General features: G+C 41.4%; 1 protein-coding gene across 2 annotated transcripts in view; it reads left to right on the forward strand.

The window, feature by feature from the left end:
• The window catches only part of Vcl (vinculin), a 94,123-nt gene that overhangs the window by 60,342 nt on the left and 17,727 nt on the right, over positions 1–16,054 (forward strand). For both annotated transcript variants that reach the window (XM_052189858.1, XM_052189857.1), the window contains exons 9-14: positions 2,752–2,905; positions 4,247–4,422; positions 8,315–8,505; positions 10,111–10,310; positions 11,471–11,599; positions 15,294–15,443. In XM_052189858.1, coding sequence (XP_052045818.1) covers positions 2,752–2,905; positions 4,247–4,422; positions 8,315–8,505; positions 10,111–10,310; positions 11,471–11,599; positions 15,294–15,443 — 1,000 coding nt within the window. The remainder of the gene's footprint in view (positions 1–2,751; positions 2,906–4,246; positions 4,423–8,314; positions 8,506–10,110; positions 10,311–11,470; positions 11,600–15,293; positions 15,444–16,054) is intronic.

Genomic DNA, 16,054 nt, shown 5'->3' on the forward strand with positions numbered 1-16,054 from the left:
CAAACTCCCAGAGATCTACCTGCCTCTGTCTTCTGAGTGGCAGAATCAAAGTCATATTCAACCACTGACTCTCTGGCGTTAATAAACTTTTTAGTTTGAATTTGGCTCATATATATTCTTGCCTTTTCACAGTTAGAGTCATATGTCAGAAATATTCTTCATGCTTAATTAAAAGAAACAATGGACAGTGTTTCCCCAGTCTTCCTTCCATTTTTTTGGTTGTAGGAAGGCCTCAAGTATGAGATGCCTGGCAGTGTGTGTGTGTAGCTTACTGCCTCCGGCGCTGGATAGATGGGATGGAAAATGAGGGCAGAAGGGTTGGTATGTTGTTCAGCTGGTAAAGTACTTGCCAAATAAGTATGAAGAGCTTTAGAATCTGTTAAAAACTCAGACCTCAGGACACTCTAGGGTCTATAATTCCAGTCCAATGAGCCTTAGTCTAATCAGCAAGTTCTAGACTACCAGAGACCCTGTCTCATTAAACAAGGTGGATGATAGCTGAGAGACAACACCTACACACTGACATCTACACAGACACAAACATGCACGCGCGCGCGCGCACACACACACACACACACACACACACACACTACATGTGGGGCTCTGTGGGGTAAGAGCACTGGCTGCTCTTCCAGAGGACCTGGGTTTGGTTCCTAGCACCCATGTGGTAGCCTCTAACTATTGGTAGCTCTAGTTCCAGAAGATTTGATGCCCTCTGCAGGCACTGCATGCACATAGTACACAGACATACATGTGGGCAAAATACCCATACATATCAAATAAGAATAAATGCCATCTCAAAATAGGTTTCTAAAGTAGGTAGTAATAGACTCATTTTACTGTTAAGGGGAACAAGGATGTTTTGGAGTTTATCCTAAACTTAGAAGCTCAGATTCAATCATGCCATTCTGTAAAATGATGAAATTGCCACACTTGTGATTGAATTTATTAGTCTAGGTGGCTAAAAATAATCCGAGTTTGTAAAAAGATGGCAAGTCTTACTTTCTGGCCTGGAAAGTCCTTTTTGAGGAATCAAGTGTCTACCAAGTCCTATCATTTTTTGCAGTAGCAGAATACTGTTTCTGAACAAGGGAAACGGATGAGTCTTTGAAGACTCCATGGGAAGCAGCGTGCTCTTTTCATCCCTCAACACTAACCTGCTTTGTCATTGTAGGTTGCATGGTAATGGATGATACATGACAAGATTATTGTTAGGTCATCATAGCAGTGGTGATAGTTTAGTTATGTTAGTAATTTATAAACTTGTATTCTCAACATATTTTCAAGTATATTTTCTCTCTTCTTTCTTTTCCATATTTTCCTTTCCTTTCTGCTCTCCACCTCCAGCCCCCTTTGTGCTAGGAATTGATCTCTGGACCTCAACAAATTCAGGCAAGCTGTCTACAACTGAGAGCCATACTTTAGCCCTATATATTACTGTTACAGTGCCTTTTCCCCTTCCCAGTGCTGGAGATCAAACTCTTATGCAGTCTAGGCAAACAGTCTAATACTGAACTAAGAGCATATTTCCAAGTATATTATCTTGATACTGTTAGTCACTGTTAAATAATAAATAATTAATACAGGGCAAATGCTGTCTTACTGTCAACCTTCACTTTATATCACTTTACTTTTATAAATAAGAAAGAGAAGTTGTGAGCTGTGTTGGCAGTCTTTTAATTTCTGTACTTGGGAGGCACAGGTAGGTGATACTTTTATAAATAAGAAAGAGAAGTTGTGAGCTGTGTTGGCAGTCTTTTAATTTCTGTACTTGGGAGGCACAGGTAGGTGAATATTTGAGAGTTTGAAACTAGCCTGGTCTTAATAATGCGTTCCGGGCTAGCCAGTGCTACATAGGAAGACTTTGTCTCTATAACAAAACAACAAAATCCCCTAAACCTTAAACCAAACAAACTCTGAAGCCCAAAAATGTTAAACATGAGAACAAACATTCCAGAGGGGCCAAAAGTTAGGAGTTAGAAACATAGATCTAATTGATTTCAATGTGGTATACTTTCTTATACTGTATACACTATGTTTTCAAATAATTTCGGTATAGGATTTCCCATAAATAAGCTAATGAACTACTCATTTCTAAAGCATACATTACTATAGTAACAAAGCCCTCTATAACAGTAAGGTCTCCATCAAAATTTCCCACTGAAGTTTATGTTTGGTTTTATAATCAAGAATAATTATTATTGGGGTTGGAGAGCTGTCTCAGCAGTTAAGAGCACTGACTGCTCTTCCAGAGGTTCTGAGTTTAATTCCCAGTAACCACATGGTGGCTAACAACCATCTGTCATGGGATCCAATGACCTCTTCTGGTGTATCTGAAGATAGTTACAGTATATTCATATAAGTAAAATATATAAAACTTAAAGAAAAATAAGCTCTGTCAAAAAAATATATCATTAAAATTTGCTGGCCTGGCTTCTGAGTGGTTGAAGCTAAGGTGAGTTGGACACAGCGGTGCCAGTTTATAATTCTTCCACTTGAGAAAAGAAGCTGGAAGATGTGGTGTTCAGCGCCAGCTACAGTTAGATAAGACCTGGTCTCTAAAAATAAGAGAAAGCAAAAAGAGAAAGTAGGTGGTTTGGATGTTTTTCTTTCTTCTGTTTTCTTGTGCTGGCTAAGCTTATTGGGGAAATAGAGACACCCATGCTAATAAAAGTTACACATACTAGGTAAATGAATATTTTTATTAAGTGTTTGAGAGGATGTAATGACTATATCTGTCGTTCTGAGTAGAGGACAAGGAGCCTCACCGGTGGCCATGCAGAAGGCTCAGCAAGTGTCTCAGGGTCTCGATGTGCTTACTGCGAAAGTGGAAAATGCAGCTCGGAAGCTGGAAGCCATGACCAACTCAAAGCAGAGTATTGCAAAGAAGATTGATGCTGCCCAGGTAGGGGTGGTTCTCAGGAGGGGCAGGAGAAAGAGAAGGAGGAGAAGGGTTCTTACGGACCCTGCGTCTCTTCTGCACTGCCCTGTGCCATCCTCTACTGTGGGTAGATAATGGATGTTCCTTAGTGAGGACCGATCCCAGCAGTCCCCCATACCATCATAGGTGCAGATGCACGTTTGTCTATATTTTGAACTGAAGATCTTCATTTTTGGTACTTCAAGTAGTTAAAACATCTGTGTATGACAGAATCCTAGATTTTGAAACAGGTTTCTGTCTTAGAATTCACTACTATATGTAGTAAGACACATTAAAAATCCTAGCCTGGGTTTTGACCCCACCTTTGGTTATTGAGTTCCTAGATAAAAAACATGCACAGCTATTATATTTTTAATAAGCCTGATGCAGCACATTAGCCTAGCGTCCATGCTCTTAGACTCTACTTTCCTGTTGATAACCCCAAGTTATTACTTATTATTTACTATGTTGCTTCCAGGCTGCTCTTAACTCTAATTGGGCAGCTCCAAGGTCACACTCTTATCCCATGGTGGCTTCCTTCTCCTCTTCAGTACATTTTTCTTCTACTTCATAGCAGCTGGCTTAGCAGCTGGCTTCTCCTTTCTTCTTCTCCATGTGATCCTCTTTCCCCAAGCCCATGAAACCTCAACCTATGTCTCTTCTGCCCAGCTATTGGCTGTCAGCATCTTTATTTTCCAATCATAGTTAACTGGTGGCAGGAGCACTAGCGTCTGTGTGCAGACTCCAGGTCTTGAGGGTCTGCACTTAGCATTATAATAAACAGTAAAAGACATAACTTTAACAACTATATTAGGCCATAGTGGTATTCAATTTCAGATTCTTTCTATACAAAATATCTTTTAAGCATTTAGCAAATACAAATACTTGATAAACTTGGAAAACAAGTCTCATTAATTAAAAGAATAGGATAAAGCTTATGAAGATATTTTATTCCTTTTTGTTATTTACCTTTTTTCTTTCAGTTTGGTTATCAAACTCAGGGCCTTGTGCATGTTAGTCAAAAGCACTGTACTGTACTATTATGCTAAAACCTCAGCCTGGGAACTTTATTTTAATGGAAATCAACATGGCTGGAAGTATAGATCAGTGGTAAGAGTGTATGGGGGAATATAACGTGATGGTACCTAGAAAAGAAAAGATGGAGTGACTTGATCTTACCTGACTAAGAACCTTCATAACATGATCAGAATTAGCACTCTATAAACGCAAATGCCAGTATGCTGTGTGACTACTTTAAAGACACTCCTGATGGTTATGTTTAAATGTGGTTCCTGGGTAGATTACATTGTCTGTTTTGGTGTATAGAATTGGCTGGCAGATCCAAATGGTGGACCTGAAGGAGAAGAACAGATTCGAGGGGCTTTGGCTGAAGCTCGGAAGATTGCAGAATTATGTGACGATCCTAAGGAGAGAGATGACATCCTCCGCTCCCTTGGAGAGATAGCTGCTCTGACCTCTAAACTAGGAGACTTGCGAAGACAGTATGTATCTGACTTCTGAGTCTCTCCCTAGTGTCTCTTCATTTCACTGCTCACTCCCTCTCCCTCTTATTTAGCTCTAGGAGCGTGGAGAGTTGACTCCCCTTAGGTTAAATGTGTATCTAATCCCCAACATGTAGATCTTTGGACCCTTCCGCAGACATAATGCATGTTAAATGCATAGGCTACATAGGTTTATGACATGGCTAGGTCAGATGTTTCCTCTGGAGCATCTGATGTATAGAAGTTGTACAATGTACAGGGATGTAGTTGAATTTTACTGATTTGTTGCTGATCAAATGGTTTTAAATGAATATATTTAGCCCTCTGAGAATTCATGTTTAAGCTCTATTTTTATAATTTATAATCTATGACTTTCCTGGCTATATTCTGTTTGTTACATGTCTGTCTGAGACACAAGGAAAATTATTTTCTAGTTAGCTGTGAAAAGACTCCTGTGTGTATGTGTGAGAGAGACAGGAAGCTTAAGAAGGCACTTTTCCCCCTTCCCAGCAGTGTTATTTCTTGAATAGCAATTACATAAAGGATTCTTAAATTACATTTCCTGGATGATTGTTCCTATAATAACATCCTTGCCACAGCTTCCTCTCTTAAAGGCTTTCATTGCACCTACTTTGATTATATAGAAAAGAGTTATTCCTTTGTTCTGACAAATATATTGCTCTCTTTAAAATAACAGCAACAGCAGCACCATGGGCTGGGGATATAGTTTAATCTGTAGAGTTCTTGGGTAGGGGCTGGGTTTGGTCACCAGCATTTTATAAATCAAGACATGGAGGAAGATCTATAATCCCAGAAATTGAAAGGTAGAGACAAGATCAGAAATTCAAGTTCTCCCGTGGTTCCATCATGAATTTGATGTGAGACCCTATTTGAAGAAACCAAACCAAACCAAACCAAACCAAACCAAACCAAACCAAACCAAACCAAACCAAACTAAACTAAACCAAACCACACCAAACCAAAAATCGTACAGTAGGAGGGAGAAGGGTAGTCTGGCTGGCCCATCTGGTGTCTGAGGTTGCCTTGCCTTCCTGTACCGCTCCCTGTGTATCTCTCCAGAACGACTGCTTTGTTCACAAGGATGGACTTAGCCTGAGAGCTAGAGGAGGACTGATCTTGGTTAGGGGCGTAGTATAGTGGCTGCACTCCCCTTGCCAGAACCTCTCAACCTGTCCTTAGGGAAGTTACAGAGGGAATGATGGGGGAAGACATGCCTCATTTCCACCACAGTCCTGCAGCACTGTTTTCCAAGGATAACCAAAGTCAAACATCTGGGACTATTCCATTTCTTCTACTTAACTTATATGTTCTATTTCTGTTCTTCTGTGAGAAAAATGCCTATTTTTAGCCTCCCAAAGTAAGAGATTCATTAGAATCTTCTGACAACAAGAACATCACTGGCTCATAAAGCAAAAAGGCAGAGGCTGTGAATTCCTAGGATCTAGCACAGTTTATTACATAGATACTTGGAATGCTTTTTAGATGACCAGGAGATAACTTCTGTAATAGTGATAACAGTAGGCCTTCATGTGTGGCCATGAATACCATCTTCATGCTTATCATTGTAACATAAACAGACAGCATGCAACCGCCCAGCAGCGGCACTAGTCATGTGAAAACCATGGTATACATGGTGTTAAGAGGGGAGGTTAGAGAAACTTAAAATAATAAAGACATTTTTAAAATGAGTCATTTTGCCAGATGGATTGACTTTTTTTTTTTTCTCCCACTGAGATAAAGTTTCCTCTGTGTAACAGCCTTGGTTGTCCTGGAACCCTCTGCAGACCAGGCTGACCTCAAGCTCAGAGATCTGCTACCTCTACCTCCCAAGTGCTAGGATTAAAGGCATGTGCCCCCCCCCCCCCCCCAGTGTTGTATTTTTATCTTTATAGATGAGCCAGAGGAAGGTACTTTTCTTTGACTGAGTAATCTCAAGGTGCAAAGTTGACCGGATTCTTTGTGTTTTCTTTTCTTTCTTAAATTGTTACTTAGTTTATGTTGTATGGGTGTTTGTCTGGATATCACATGCATGGCTGGTGCTTACAGAAGTCAGAAGAAGGCGTGGACGCTGTACCTGGAGTTACAGTCAGTTATGAGCCACAGTGTGGATGCTGGGAATCGAACCTGAGCCCTCTGAAAGAGCAGCCAGTGCTCATAACTGCTGAGCCATCCCAGCCCGATCTTTTCCTTTTCTTTTCTTTTCTTTTTTTTCAAATCCCACTTTTTTTTTTTAATTTATTTATGTGAATACACTGTATCTGTCTTCAGACACACACTAGAAAAGTACATCGGATCCCATTACAGATGGTTGTGAGCCACCATGTGGTTGCTGGGAATCGAACTCAGGACCTCTGGAAGAGCAGTCTTAACCTCTTAACCTCTTAACCTCTGAGCCATCTCTCCAGCCCATCTTTTCCTTTTCTTAATGGCCAGAGTCACATTTTTGGAATTAGTTCTTTTGGGACAGTTTCTATTCCTGAGACTAATGTGGTTTTTTGTTTGTTTTATTCCTGTGTTAATGCATTAGTTCAGGTTCTTTGGCTGCTAGGAACTAGATCAGGTACAAAGTGAAGGGTTATTGAAAATATCTAGAGGAAGCTAATGGGAGGCCAGCCTGAACTGTGGCCAAGTCTAGAAGTCACTAGAAGCTCCCATTCCCCTTCAGTGTCTTACTTAGCAGAGGAATGGACCCTGCGTGTCTGTTCGCTCTTTTTGTTTACTTTATTGGGGGGGGGGTGCTTCCTTTGGTTTGACTTACCAGGCCCCAGGTCTAACAGGATTTTCTAGCTCCAGAGTCTCTGTGAGGTGACTAAAAAATCTTTCTGAATCATGGATCAAGGATTACCTGCAAATTTTGTTTAAAATGTGGACCTTTACCTCATCCTAGACATAACTTATCAGGGACTCTTTTGATGGTGGACTTAACTATCTGAATCTAAAATTAAAGTCCCAGATACCTTTTATTCACACTGTACTTTGAGAAACACTAGAATATAATAATTAAGTATAATTTGGGATTGCAGGTGTGTTGTTTTTGAGTAGAAACCACCCAGTTCAATCAGTTATGGCAGAGAATGGGGGTTATATAATACTACCATATGGTAATATAAGTGGTAGCTTAAAATGTGAGCATTCTAAGTTGGTGGCGGTTCACACCTTTAATCTCAGCTCTTAGGAAGCAGAGACAGGCAGGACTCTGTGAGTTGGGGGCCAGTTTGGTTTACAGAGTAAGTTCCAGGATGGCCAGGGCTACACAGAGAAACTCTATCTCAGGTAAAATACAAAATCAAAACCAAATAGAAAAGTGAGGCTTCTAAACTCAGAGGGCCAGATTTGAATCCTGACTCCAATGAATTAAATAATGGGATCTTAATCACCTTTGTGTATCGGTTTCATGTTTTGGCTAATACTGTACTTTACTTCCTAAGGATGATGTGAGGCTTAAATGATGAGAGGGGAGAGCTTGTAGCATAGCTGGGAAAATTAGGACTCAGATGCAGCATCATTACTAGTTGTGTTATTACTGATACGGCTTCTACTACTCACATGCTTGTCTGGGCACACCTAGTTACATGGGGTGTTTGTGGTTTTACACGTGGCAGGGGAGAGTGCAGGCAATCTAGTGATAAGTGAGTGAGCTCAGCTAACTTAACCTGGTATAATTGTGAAGACTGACTCAAGCTAGGAGAAAGTAATGCGCATTTAAACTATTTTCATTTTTATGGGCTAAGTAAAACTTTCATCTCAAATCAATTTGGTAATCATTAGCAATTTTCATTCTCATTAACACATTATTAACAGTTCAATTATCTCAACATAGATCATGTCTACAATGTAAACTATAGCTAGATGGTCATCTTTACTTCTTTAGGGGGAAAGGAGACTCCCCAGAGGCTCGAGCCTTGGCTAAACAAGTGGCGACGGCGCTACAGAACCTGCAGACCAAAACCAACAGGGCTGTGGCCAACAGCAGACCTGCCAAGGCAGCTGTCCACCTCGAGGGCAAGATTGAACAGGCGCAGCGATGGATTGATAATCCTACCGTAGATGACCGTGGAGTCGGTAAGGGCTGGTCTCAGTGCAGATGTGCCGGTCACTGCCACATTTACTTGATGATTGGTAACAAGGTGCTGAAAGGGTTCTCCAGCCACCAGGAAGTCACTTTTCAGTATGGTTCCGTATCCAGATGTGGCTAGTAAGATCTCTGTGATTTAATTGAGAAGTATTAGAGAGGAAATAATTTTGCTGTGGACAAACAGAAAGAGCTTCATAATTGAAGCTTTGAACTAATTATCAATCATATATATATAGGCCAGGTTAGCCTTGAATTCACAGAGATCCATCTGCCTCTGGCTCCTGAGTACTGAGATTAAAGGCATGCACCACAGTGCCTTGCTGAAAGTTGAAAATTTTATAACCTAGAAGTTTGATTTTAAGAAGACCCACGAAAAATGTATATAATTTGTTTCATGATTGCCTGGCACATTTGCCATGGCTGAAAGATAATGCTCTCTTTTCCTCTGTACACTGGGTAAGATGAGGGTTTAAGTTAGTCATGCCTGGTGTCAGTGAAGGGCTAGAGAATGGGCAGATGCATCACTGGGTATAGGAATGAAATGACATAAACACTGAATCTCCTGTTCTATGCACAGTGCTATTAAAATCTTCATACCTACTGGGTCTGCAGTTTGGTTTTAGGAGTGTTTTTTTTTCCTGTTAATTCATTTCTAAGTTATTATCAGAAAGTATGTAAACAATATGAATATTCACTAATACTTAGCAAGCAGTCAGATAGCTATGGTTAATGTAATAAAATGTAACTGGCTGCTCTTCCAGAGGATCCAGGGTCAATGTGCAGCACCCACATGGCAGCTCACAGCTGTCTGTGACTTCAGTTCCAGGGGATATGACACCCTCACATAGACATACATGCAGGCCAAATACTAATGTACATAAAAAAAAATAAAGATAATAAAATAAAATATATATATAAACATTTGTAGGTTATATTTTTGTTTTTGTTGCTTTTATAGTGCGAGGCAAGTAGTTTGGCATTATGTTACACTTCCCATCCCTAGACCATGCTTTAAAAAGATATTTAGTTAATGGATACTGCTCATTGGAAAGAATAGGAGTCAGGGAATAAAAGTTAGGCTTGGGTGTAGGTCAGTATTAGATATGCGTGAGGCTCTGGGTCAAATCCCAGCCCCCGCCCCCCTGAAAAGTTAATTCATAGTGTGTTCTCTTTATACTCTTCTGTATTTCCAAAGAGTTATATTTTGTCAGGGAACCCTGTACCCCTATTAAATGTTATCTAAAATAAATATGGAGTGGGGCTGGTGAGATGGCTCATCAGTTAAGAGCACCAGCTCCTCTTCCAGAGGTCATGAGTTCAAATTCCAGCACCCACATGGTGGCTCAGAACCATCTGTAACGAGAAACAAATAAAGAACCTATGGACTGGAGTGAATGCGGCTGGAGCAAGAGGGAGAAAGGGAAGTGGGCAAGGGGTAGGGGAGTGGGGGGTGGGGGGCGGGGGGGAGGGAAGGAAAGAAAAGAAAAAAAAAAGAAAGATGTTTAAACAGCAACTCTAAAACAAAATCTGGTGTGGCAATACAATTGTCTTTCTTGGTCTGTGTAAACCTCAGTGTTTTTCTTTTGGTGTAGGTCAGGCTGCCATCCGTGGACTTGTGGCTGAAGGGCATCGACTGGCCAATGTCATGATGGGACCTTATCGCCAAGATCTTCTTGCCAAGTGTGACCGTGTAGACCAGCTAACCGCTCAGCTGGCTGACCTGGCTGCCCGAGGGGAGGGGGAGAGTCCTCAGGCGAGAGCACTTGCATCGCAGCTTCAGGACTCCTTAAAGGTAGACTTCCCGTGGCATACTTTCCGATGTCTTGGTGTTGAGAAACAGCAGACAGAGGAGACTTTTGTACAGTGTGTGTGCATGCATGTGGAGGTCAGAGTATAATTCAGGTGTCAGGTACCATCCAGCCTTATGTTTTGAGACAGAGCATCTCATTGTTCTGGGACTTGCAGAGTAGGGTAGGCTTGGTAACCAGGGAGCCCCAGGGATCTGCCTGTCAGCACCTCTCCAGTGCCAGCATTGTTAATGGGAGTTTGGGAGCTTACATACAGGTTCTCATGTGGCAAGGCAAGCACTTTACTGACTGAGCTGCCCCCAGCGTGACCTTAAGCTTGAGATTGTTGGCTTTAGGGAAAATTAAAATAAGACAAATATAATAGAAAATTAGAGCTAATTAGGAGAAAGCTAAGTGGCAGCAATTAACATTTTTCTAACTCACATTTAATTAAGAGATCTGTCATGATTTACTCTATGCAGATATCAGTTTATTTAGTCGGCATTTATTTAGATAAGGTATCTCACTCTATAGCCCAGGCTGGCCTTGAACTCTTGGCAACCTTCACGATATGACTTTCTGATTGCAGCAATTATACCCATGTAGCTGGAGGTTATTGAGTTTTTCCATAAACTTTATTCCCATTTTTTATTCCTTTTGGTTTTTTTTTTTTTTTTTTTTTTTTTTTTTAAAAGACAGGGTTTCTCTGTGTAGCCCTGGCTGTCCTGGAACTCACTCTGTAGACCAGGCTGGCCTCGAACTCAGAAATCCACCTGCCTCTGCCTCCCAAGTGCTGGGATTACAGGCGTGCGCCACCACTGCCCGGCTTTTATTCCTTTTAAAATATTGAACTATTTAGAAATTTGGTACTGAGTCTTCTAAGTAGTTAATACAGTCATCACTAGGCCTGGCTAAAACTGGGAATGGTGAGGAACTCTGTTTCACCTTAGAGCCTGCTCTGTGCTCAGCCCTGAGGCTCTGTCATTTCACAGTGTGCATCGAGAAAGGAGTCATATTTGTGCTTTGTACACATTTGATATTCAAGAAATAGTTCTGAAGGTAAATGAATGAAAGAATGAAAGAATGGGTCAGTGGAGTAAGGGCATATAGCAGATGTGCCTGTGGGCGTTGCTATACATTTTCACCTATAAACAATGTTTTTAAGGATCTTAAAGCCCAGATGCAGGAAGCTATGACTCAAGAGGTGTCCGATGTTTTCAGCGATACTACAACTCCCATCAAACTGTTGGCAGTGGCGGCCACTGCTCCTCCTGATGCGCCCAATAGGGAAGAGGTAGGTGTCTGAAGTACAGAGGATGATTGCGGACAAAAGATCGAAGTGCAAGAGGGGAGTGTTGTAGTTCAACCAGTATGTCTGCTGTATCTGTCTTTAAGTGAAGTTGTAGCATGTGTGGTCACTAAGCAAGTGGAGCTGGTTTTCATTACGTGTCAAGAAGCATGACGTGGAAGTAAGTGCTTTTGGCATTTGTAAGAAATCCTGGCCCCTCTGTGGTTTTCATGGTGGGTGTTCTTATGGGAAGGCATCACTGCAGTCAGGAAGAAATGAGGGGTGAGGGTCCCTCCAGCCACAGCTTTCTGAACCACACTGTAGGCTCAGCACAAGTCAGGACAATTCTTTAAACTCATTTGATGTAATAATTCTGTGCAAACCCTCCTTTTCCCTAAGTGAAGCCAGAATCATTACAGTGAATAGCAGGCCAGTAATGTGCTGATAAGCTACCCAAAAGGCCTGGTTTGTAAATAAATGTTGCTTGGATTTTTATTATGTAGATACTCTCAATGTGTTGTATTATAGTTTTGAGACAAGGTCTTGTTTACAGATCCCAGGCTAGCCTTGAACTTGTGCTACTCCTCTCCCAAATACTGGGACTGCAGATGTGCACTACTATACCCAGCTACTATAGCTGTTTTAATTGAAAACTGTTGAAAGCTAAGCTGCAGAGAGGTGGGATGTAGTTGACTCCTGTAAATTAGTATAGATCTATATAAGTAGCTTAACTACTGAAGTCTGGTCCCTAACTACCTCCTCAACCTCACTATAACACTATTCATCCTCTTCTTATTCCTCTATTCACATTGATCTCAAATACCCGGCACGCTCCTTGAATGTGTGTGAGTTCTACTCAAGCCCTTGACACTTGCTTTTCTTATCACAAATTATATTTATTCATTCTCTTCACCTTTCTATTGAAATCTCACTCTTGTGTGACTGTACATGAAAAACCCCATTCCTCATCCCTGGGAGTTCTTAATATCCATACCCTACTTTTCTTCTTATAAGTTATTGATGTTTGATGGGCTGGGGCTATAGCTCACTTTGTCAAGTACTTGCTTAGCATGCACAAAATCTCCAGCACTGCAAAAGCTGGTGTTGGGGAATCCCAGCGCTCAGGAGGTGGGGACAGAAGAAGAAGTTCAAGGCCATCCTTGACTCCCCAGCTAGCCTAGGTTATGTGAGATCTTGTTTCAAACAGAACAACAAACACACACACACACACACACACACACACACACACACACACGCACACACGCGTGGTCTGTTTGGCTTGGGGTCATCATGAAAGTTCCATGTAGGCTTAGCTTTGTCAGAAATTGAGGGCCAGCTCCCTAAGCAGTGTTAGTTACGACTGGTGCTGAATGTAACTCTTGGGGAGAATGTCACAGTTCCTCGATGTCTAGACTCTGTCACATAGCAAGAACCTAGGACAGGAAGTGTGTGCTTTTGTAGCCTTTAATTAGTAGCAGAGGAAAAAGTTTGGAGGGCCACCCAGGGTGTAAAATTTTGGGTAAATGTTGTTTCTTAGTGACTCTTCTTTCTCTTTCTGGCCGAGGTTGGGAGGTGTTTCTGTTCAGGGTCTCCTTCCACTGGGGAGACTTGCTACTTTCTCTCATCCCAGGCTTCTGAATTTCAGACTCCTAAATTTTAGCTATCTGCTTTTTCTTGTCCATTTAGAATCTTGATTCTAGATGCTTTATAGGTTCCTAAGCATAAGATAAGTTTCTCTTTGAAATTGTTTGTTTCCAGTGCCTTTTCCTAGCCCTTTACACCAACAGATAACTCAGGCATATTAATTTTATATCAAAAATCATTTTGAATTCGATCATATTGCCATAGTTTAAAATCCTATTCTTGTTCTCCACTCCCTAAATAGTTGCTTAGCTCTGCTGTCTTTGAATCATGCATTAAACTACCAACTGGGGAAGAGGGAAACTTCATCCAACCCTGATCTCCTGGATCTTCTCAGTGGGCATCAGGATAAAGCTGGAGTTTCATGATGTGGCTTTTTTTTAAAAAAATGTTTGTTTGTTGTCATGTACCCCGGGCTAACCTTGGAGTGTGAGGGTAGCCTTGAGCTCCTGATCATCCTCAGGGCTGGATTCATAGATTGCGCCTTAACAGCTGACTTGTGGGATCTGGGATCAGATCAGGGCTTCCTGCATGCTGGCCGAGCACTCTACCAATGAGCTCTGTGCCCGAGCCCCCGTGGTCTGGCTTTGACTACTTTTTGTATGTTGATTTCGTAGAGGTTGTCGGCTCTTACTCCATGCTTCTGCAGTAGCTAGTTGAGTGTAATGTTGTGCATACTTGGCCCTTGTGTCCTTGCTTCCTCCCTCTGCCTACCTAATTACTTCCAGCTTCTTTTCTGCCTGTTTCCTGTTCCTTCTTTATTGTATTTGATTTCTGGATGAGTTAAGTGCCTTTCCTTTTACACCCATAAGATTGTTGTATAGCTCTGCTATTTCACATAGCAACACCGTTTTTACAAATACCTGTTTCTGGGCTTCCCAGAAAGGGAACCCCTTTAGATGCTAATTGTATTCTCCATTTTTTTTTGTCTTTCTTTCCTTTCCTTTTCTGTCCTTTCCTTCATTTTGTTTTTGTTCTAGAACTCACTTTGTAGACCAGGCTGGCCTTGTACTCAGAGACCTGCTTGCTTTTGCCTCCCAAGTGCTGGGATTAATGGCATGTGTCAACATGGCCTGGCTAGGAAGCAGAATCAAAACAAAAGGTCAGGATGGGTCAAGGGACCGTCAGATGGTGGGTGCAGAACATTGGAATGAGAATGGAGCTTGCTATTGAACTATGAAACCTTTACAGATCGTCTGACTTGAGTCAGAGTTGGTTGCCAGGTATGGAAGTGGTACTCTCAAATATCATTAGTAGGACATAAAAGAGGAAGTATCCTGGCAGGCTCCTGGCAGGCTCTGTATGTAGCAAAACCTGACCTAGTGCTGTCTGCTATACCTTGTTTTCCAGATATCAATCCTAATATTACCCAAACAAATAGAAACCTTTTTGTCATTTATAAGTTAGGTTTTTATTTTTAAATTTTTTTTGATAATGTACAGCCTCTCATGATATCCATGAAGGAAGGGAAAGTTAGTTTTTTAAACTATTCAGAAATCCAACTAAACAGTCATATCGACAGTTTTGCACTTAGAACTAATAAAATCACCCATCCTTGCTTCTGTGTTCTGTCTGGTATGAGTATGAGCTATTGTTTTTCCCATTGAGGTCAAGGGCAGAGTTTTTACAACATTAATGGTAATGGGATCTGTGAGAGGAAGTTGGAGCCAGGTGAGGGCTCTGTGGATCCTTGGGGATTGTAATGCACCGGTTGTCCTCAGTGGAGCCTGGAGGGGTTTATCTGTCCTCTTCAAATAAGAAGGCCTTTAGGGAATGAAATTATCTAGTCTACACATTGGGTGAGTCCTGTGTGTGCTCTTGGTAAGTAGGTTTAAATGAAGATTTGGGGATGTGCCTCTTTGTGTGTGTAAATGATGCTTAAGACTGAACCTCTGAGGAAATACATAAAGGTCAAGATTTGCCATTTGACTATTGTTTTATTAATAAGATCTTTGAGCAGTTGCAGAATCAGATTAAAAAGACCTTTTTTCAGGTTTCCTGATGCATTATATGGAAATACATTTCCTTGATGTCTTTATTTATTTATTTTTTTCTCAAGGTATTTGATGAAAGGGCAGCCAATTTTGAAAACCATTCAGGAAGGCTTGGAGCCACAGCGGAGAAGGCAGCTGCTGTTGGCACTGCCAATAAATCGACAGTGGAAGGCATCCAGGCATCTGTGAAGACAGCCCGAGAACTCACTCCCCAGGTTAGCTTTTGCTCACTCTTCCTTTCACTATCATGGTACAGTATTCAGGAAATGAAATCAAGTACAGATGCTTTTTAAAGATCACATATAAAAAATAGAAAGAAAGGAAGAGTACGCTGAGGGACGGGATGTAGGACGGCTCCTAACTGCTGAGCTTGTAAAAGCTCTCCTAGAAGACCTCACTTTGGTTCCCAGCAACCATGTCATGTGGTTCACAAATGTCTGGAATTCTGTCTCTAGGGGATCTGATGCTTCTGATCTTCATGGGCACCTGCATTCATATGCACATAGCCATATACCACACACATACCCACACATAATTACAAATAATAAAAATAAATCTTAAAAACATGCATGTGGAGCTAGGGAAATAATAGCTCAGCAGAGAAAGCACTTGCCACATAGCTATGTGGCTTGAGCCCGAATCCCCAGAACTTATGTAAATGCTAGTTATAGTAGGATATGTCTGTCATACAGTGCTCAGGGGATGGTGGGCGTGGACAGGAGAATCCCTGGGATTCTCAGACCAGTGAGGTTATGAACAACAAAGAGACCTTTGTCTTCAACAAGTTACAAGGTAAGGACCGATACTAAGGTTGTCCTTTGACTGC

Source organism: Apodemus sylvaticus, chromosome 8, assembly GCF_947179515.1.
Source record: "Apodemus sylvaticus chromosome 8, mApoSyl1.1, whole genome shotgun sequence".
NCBI lineage: Eukaryota > Metazoa > Chordata > Mammalia > Rodentia > Muridae > Apodemus > Apodemus sylvaticus.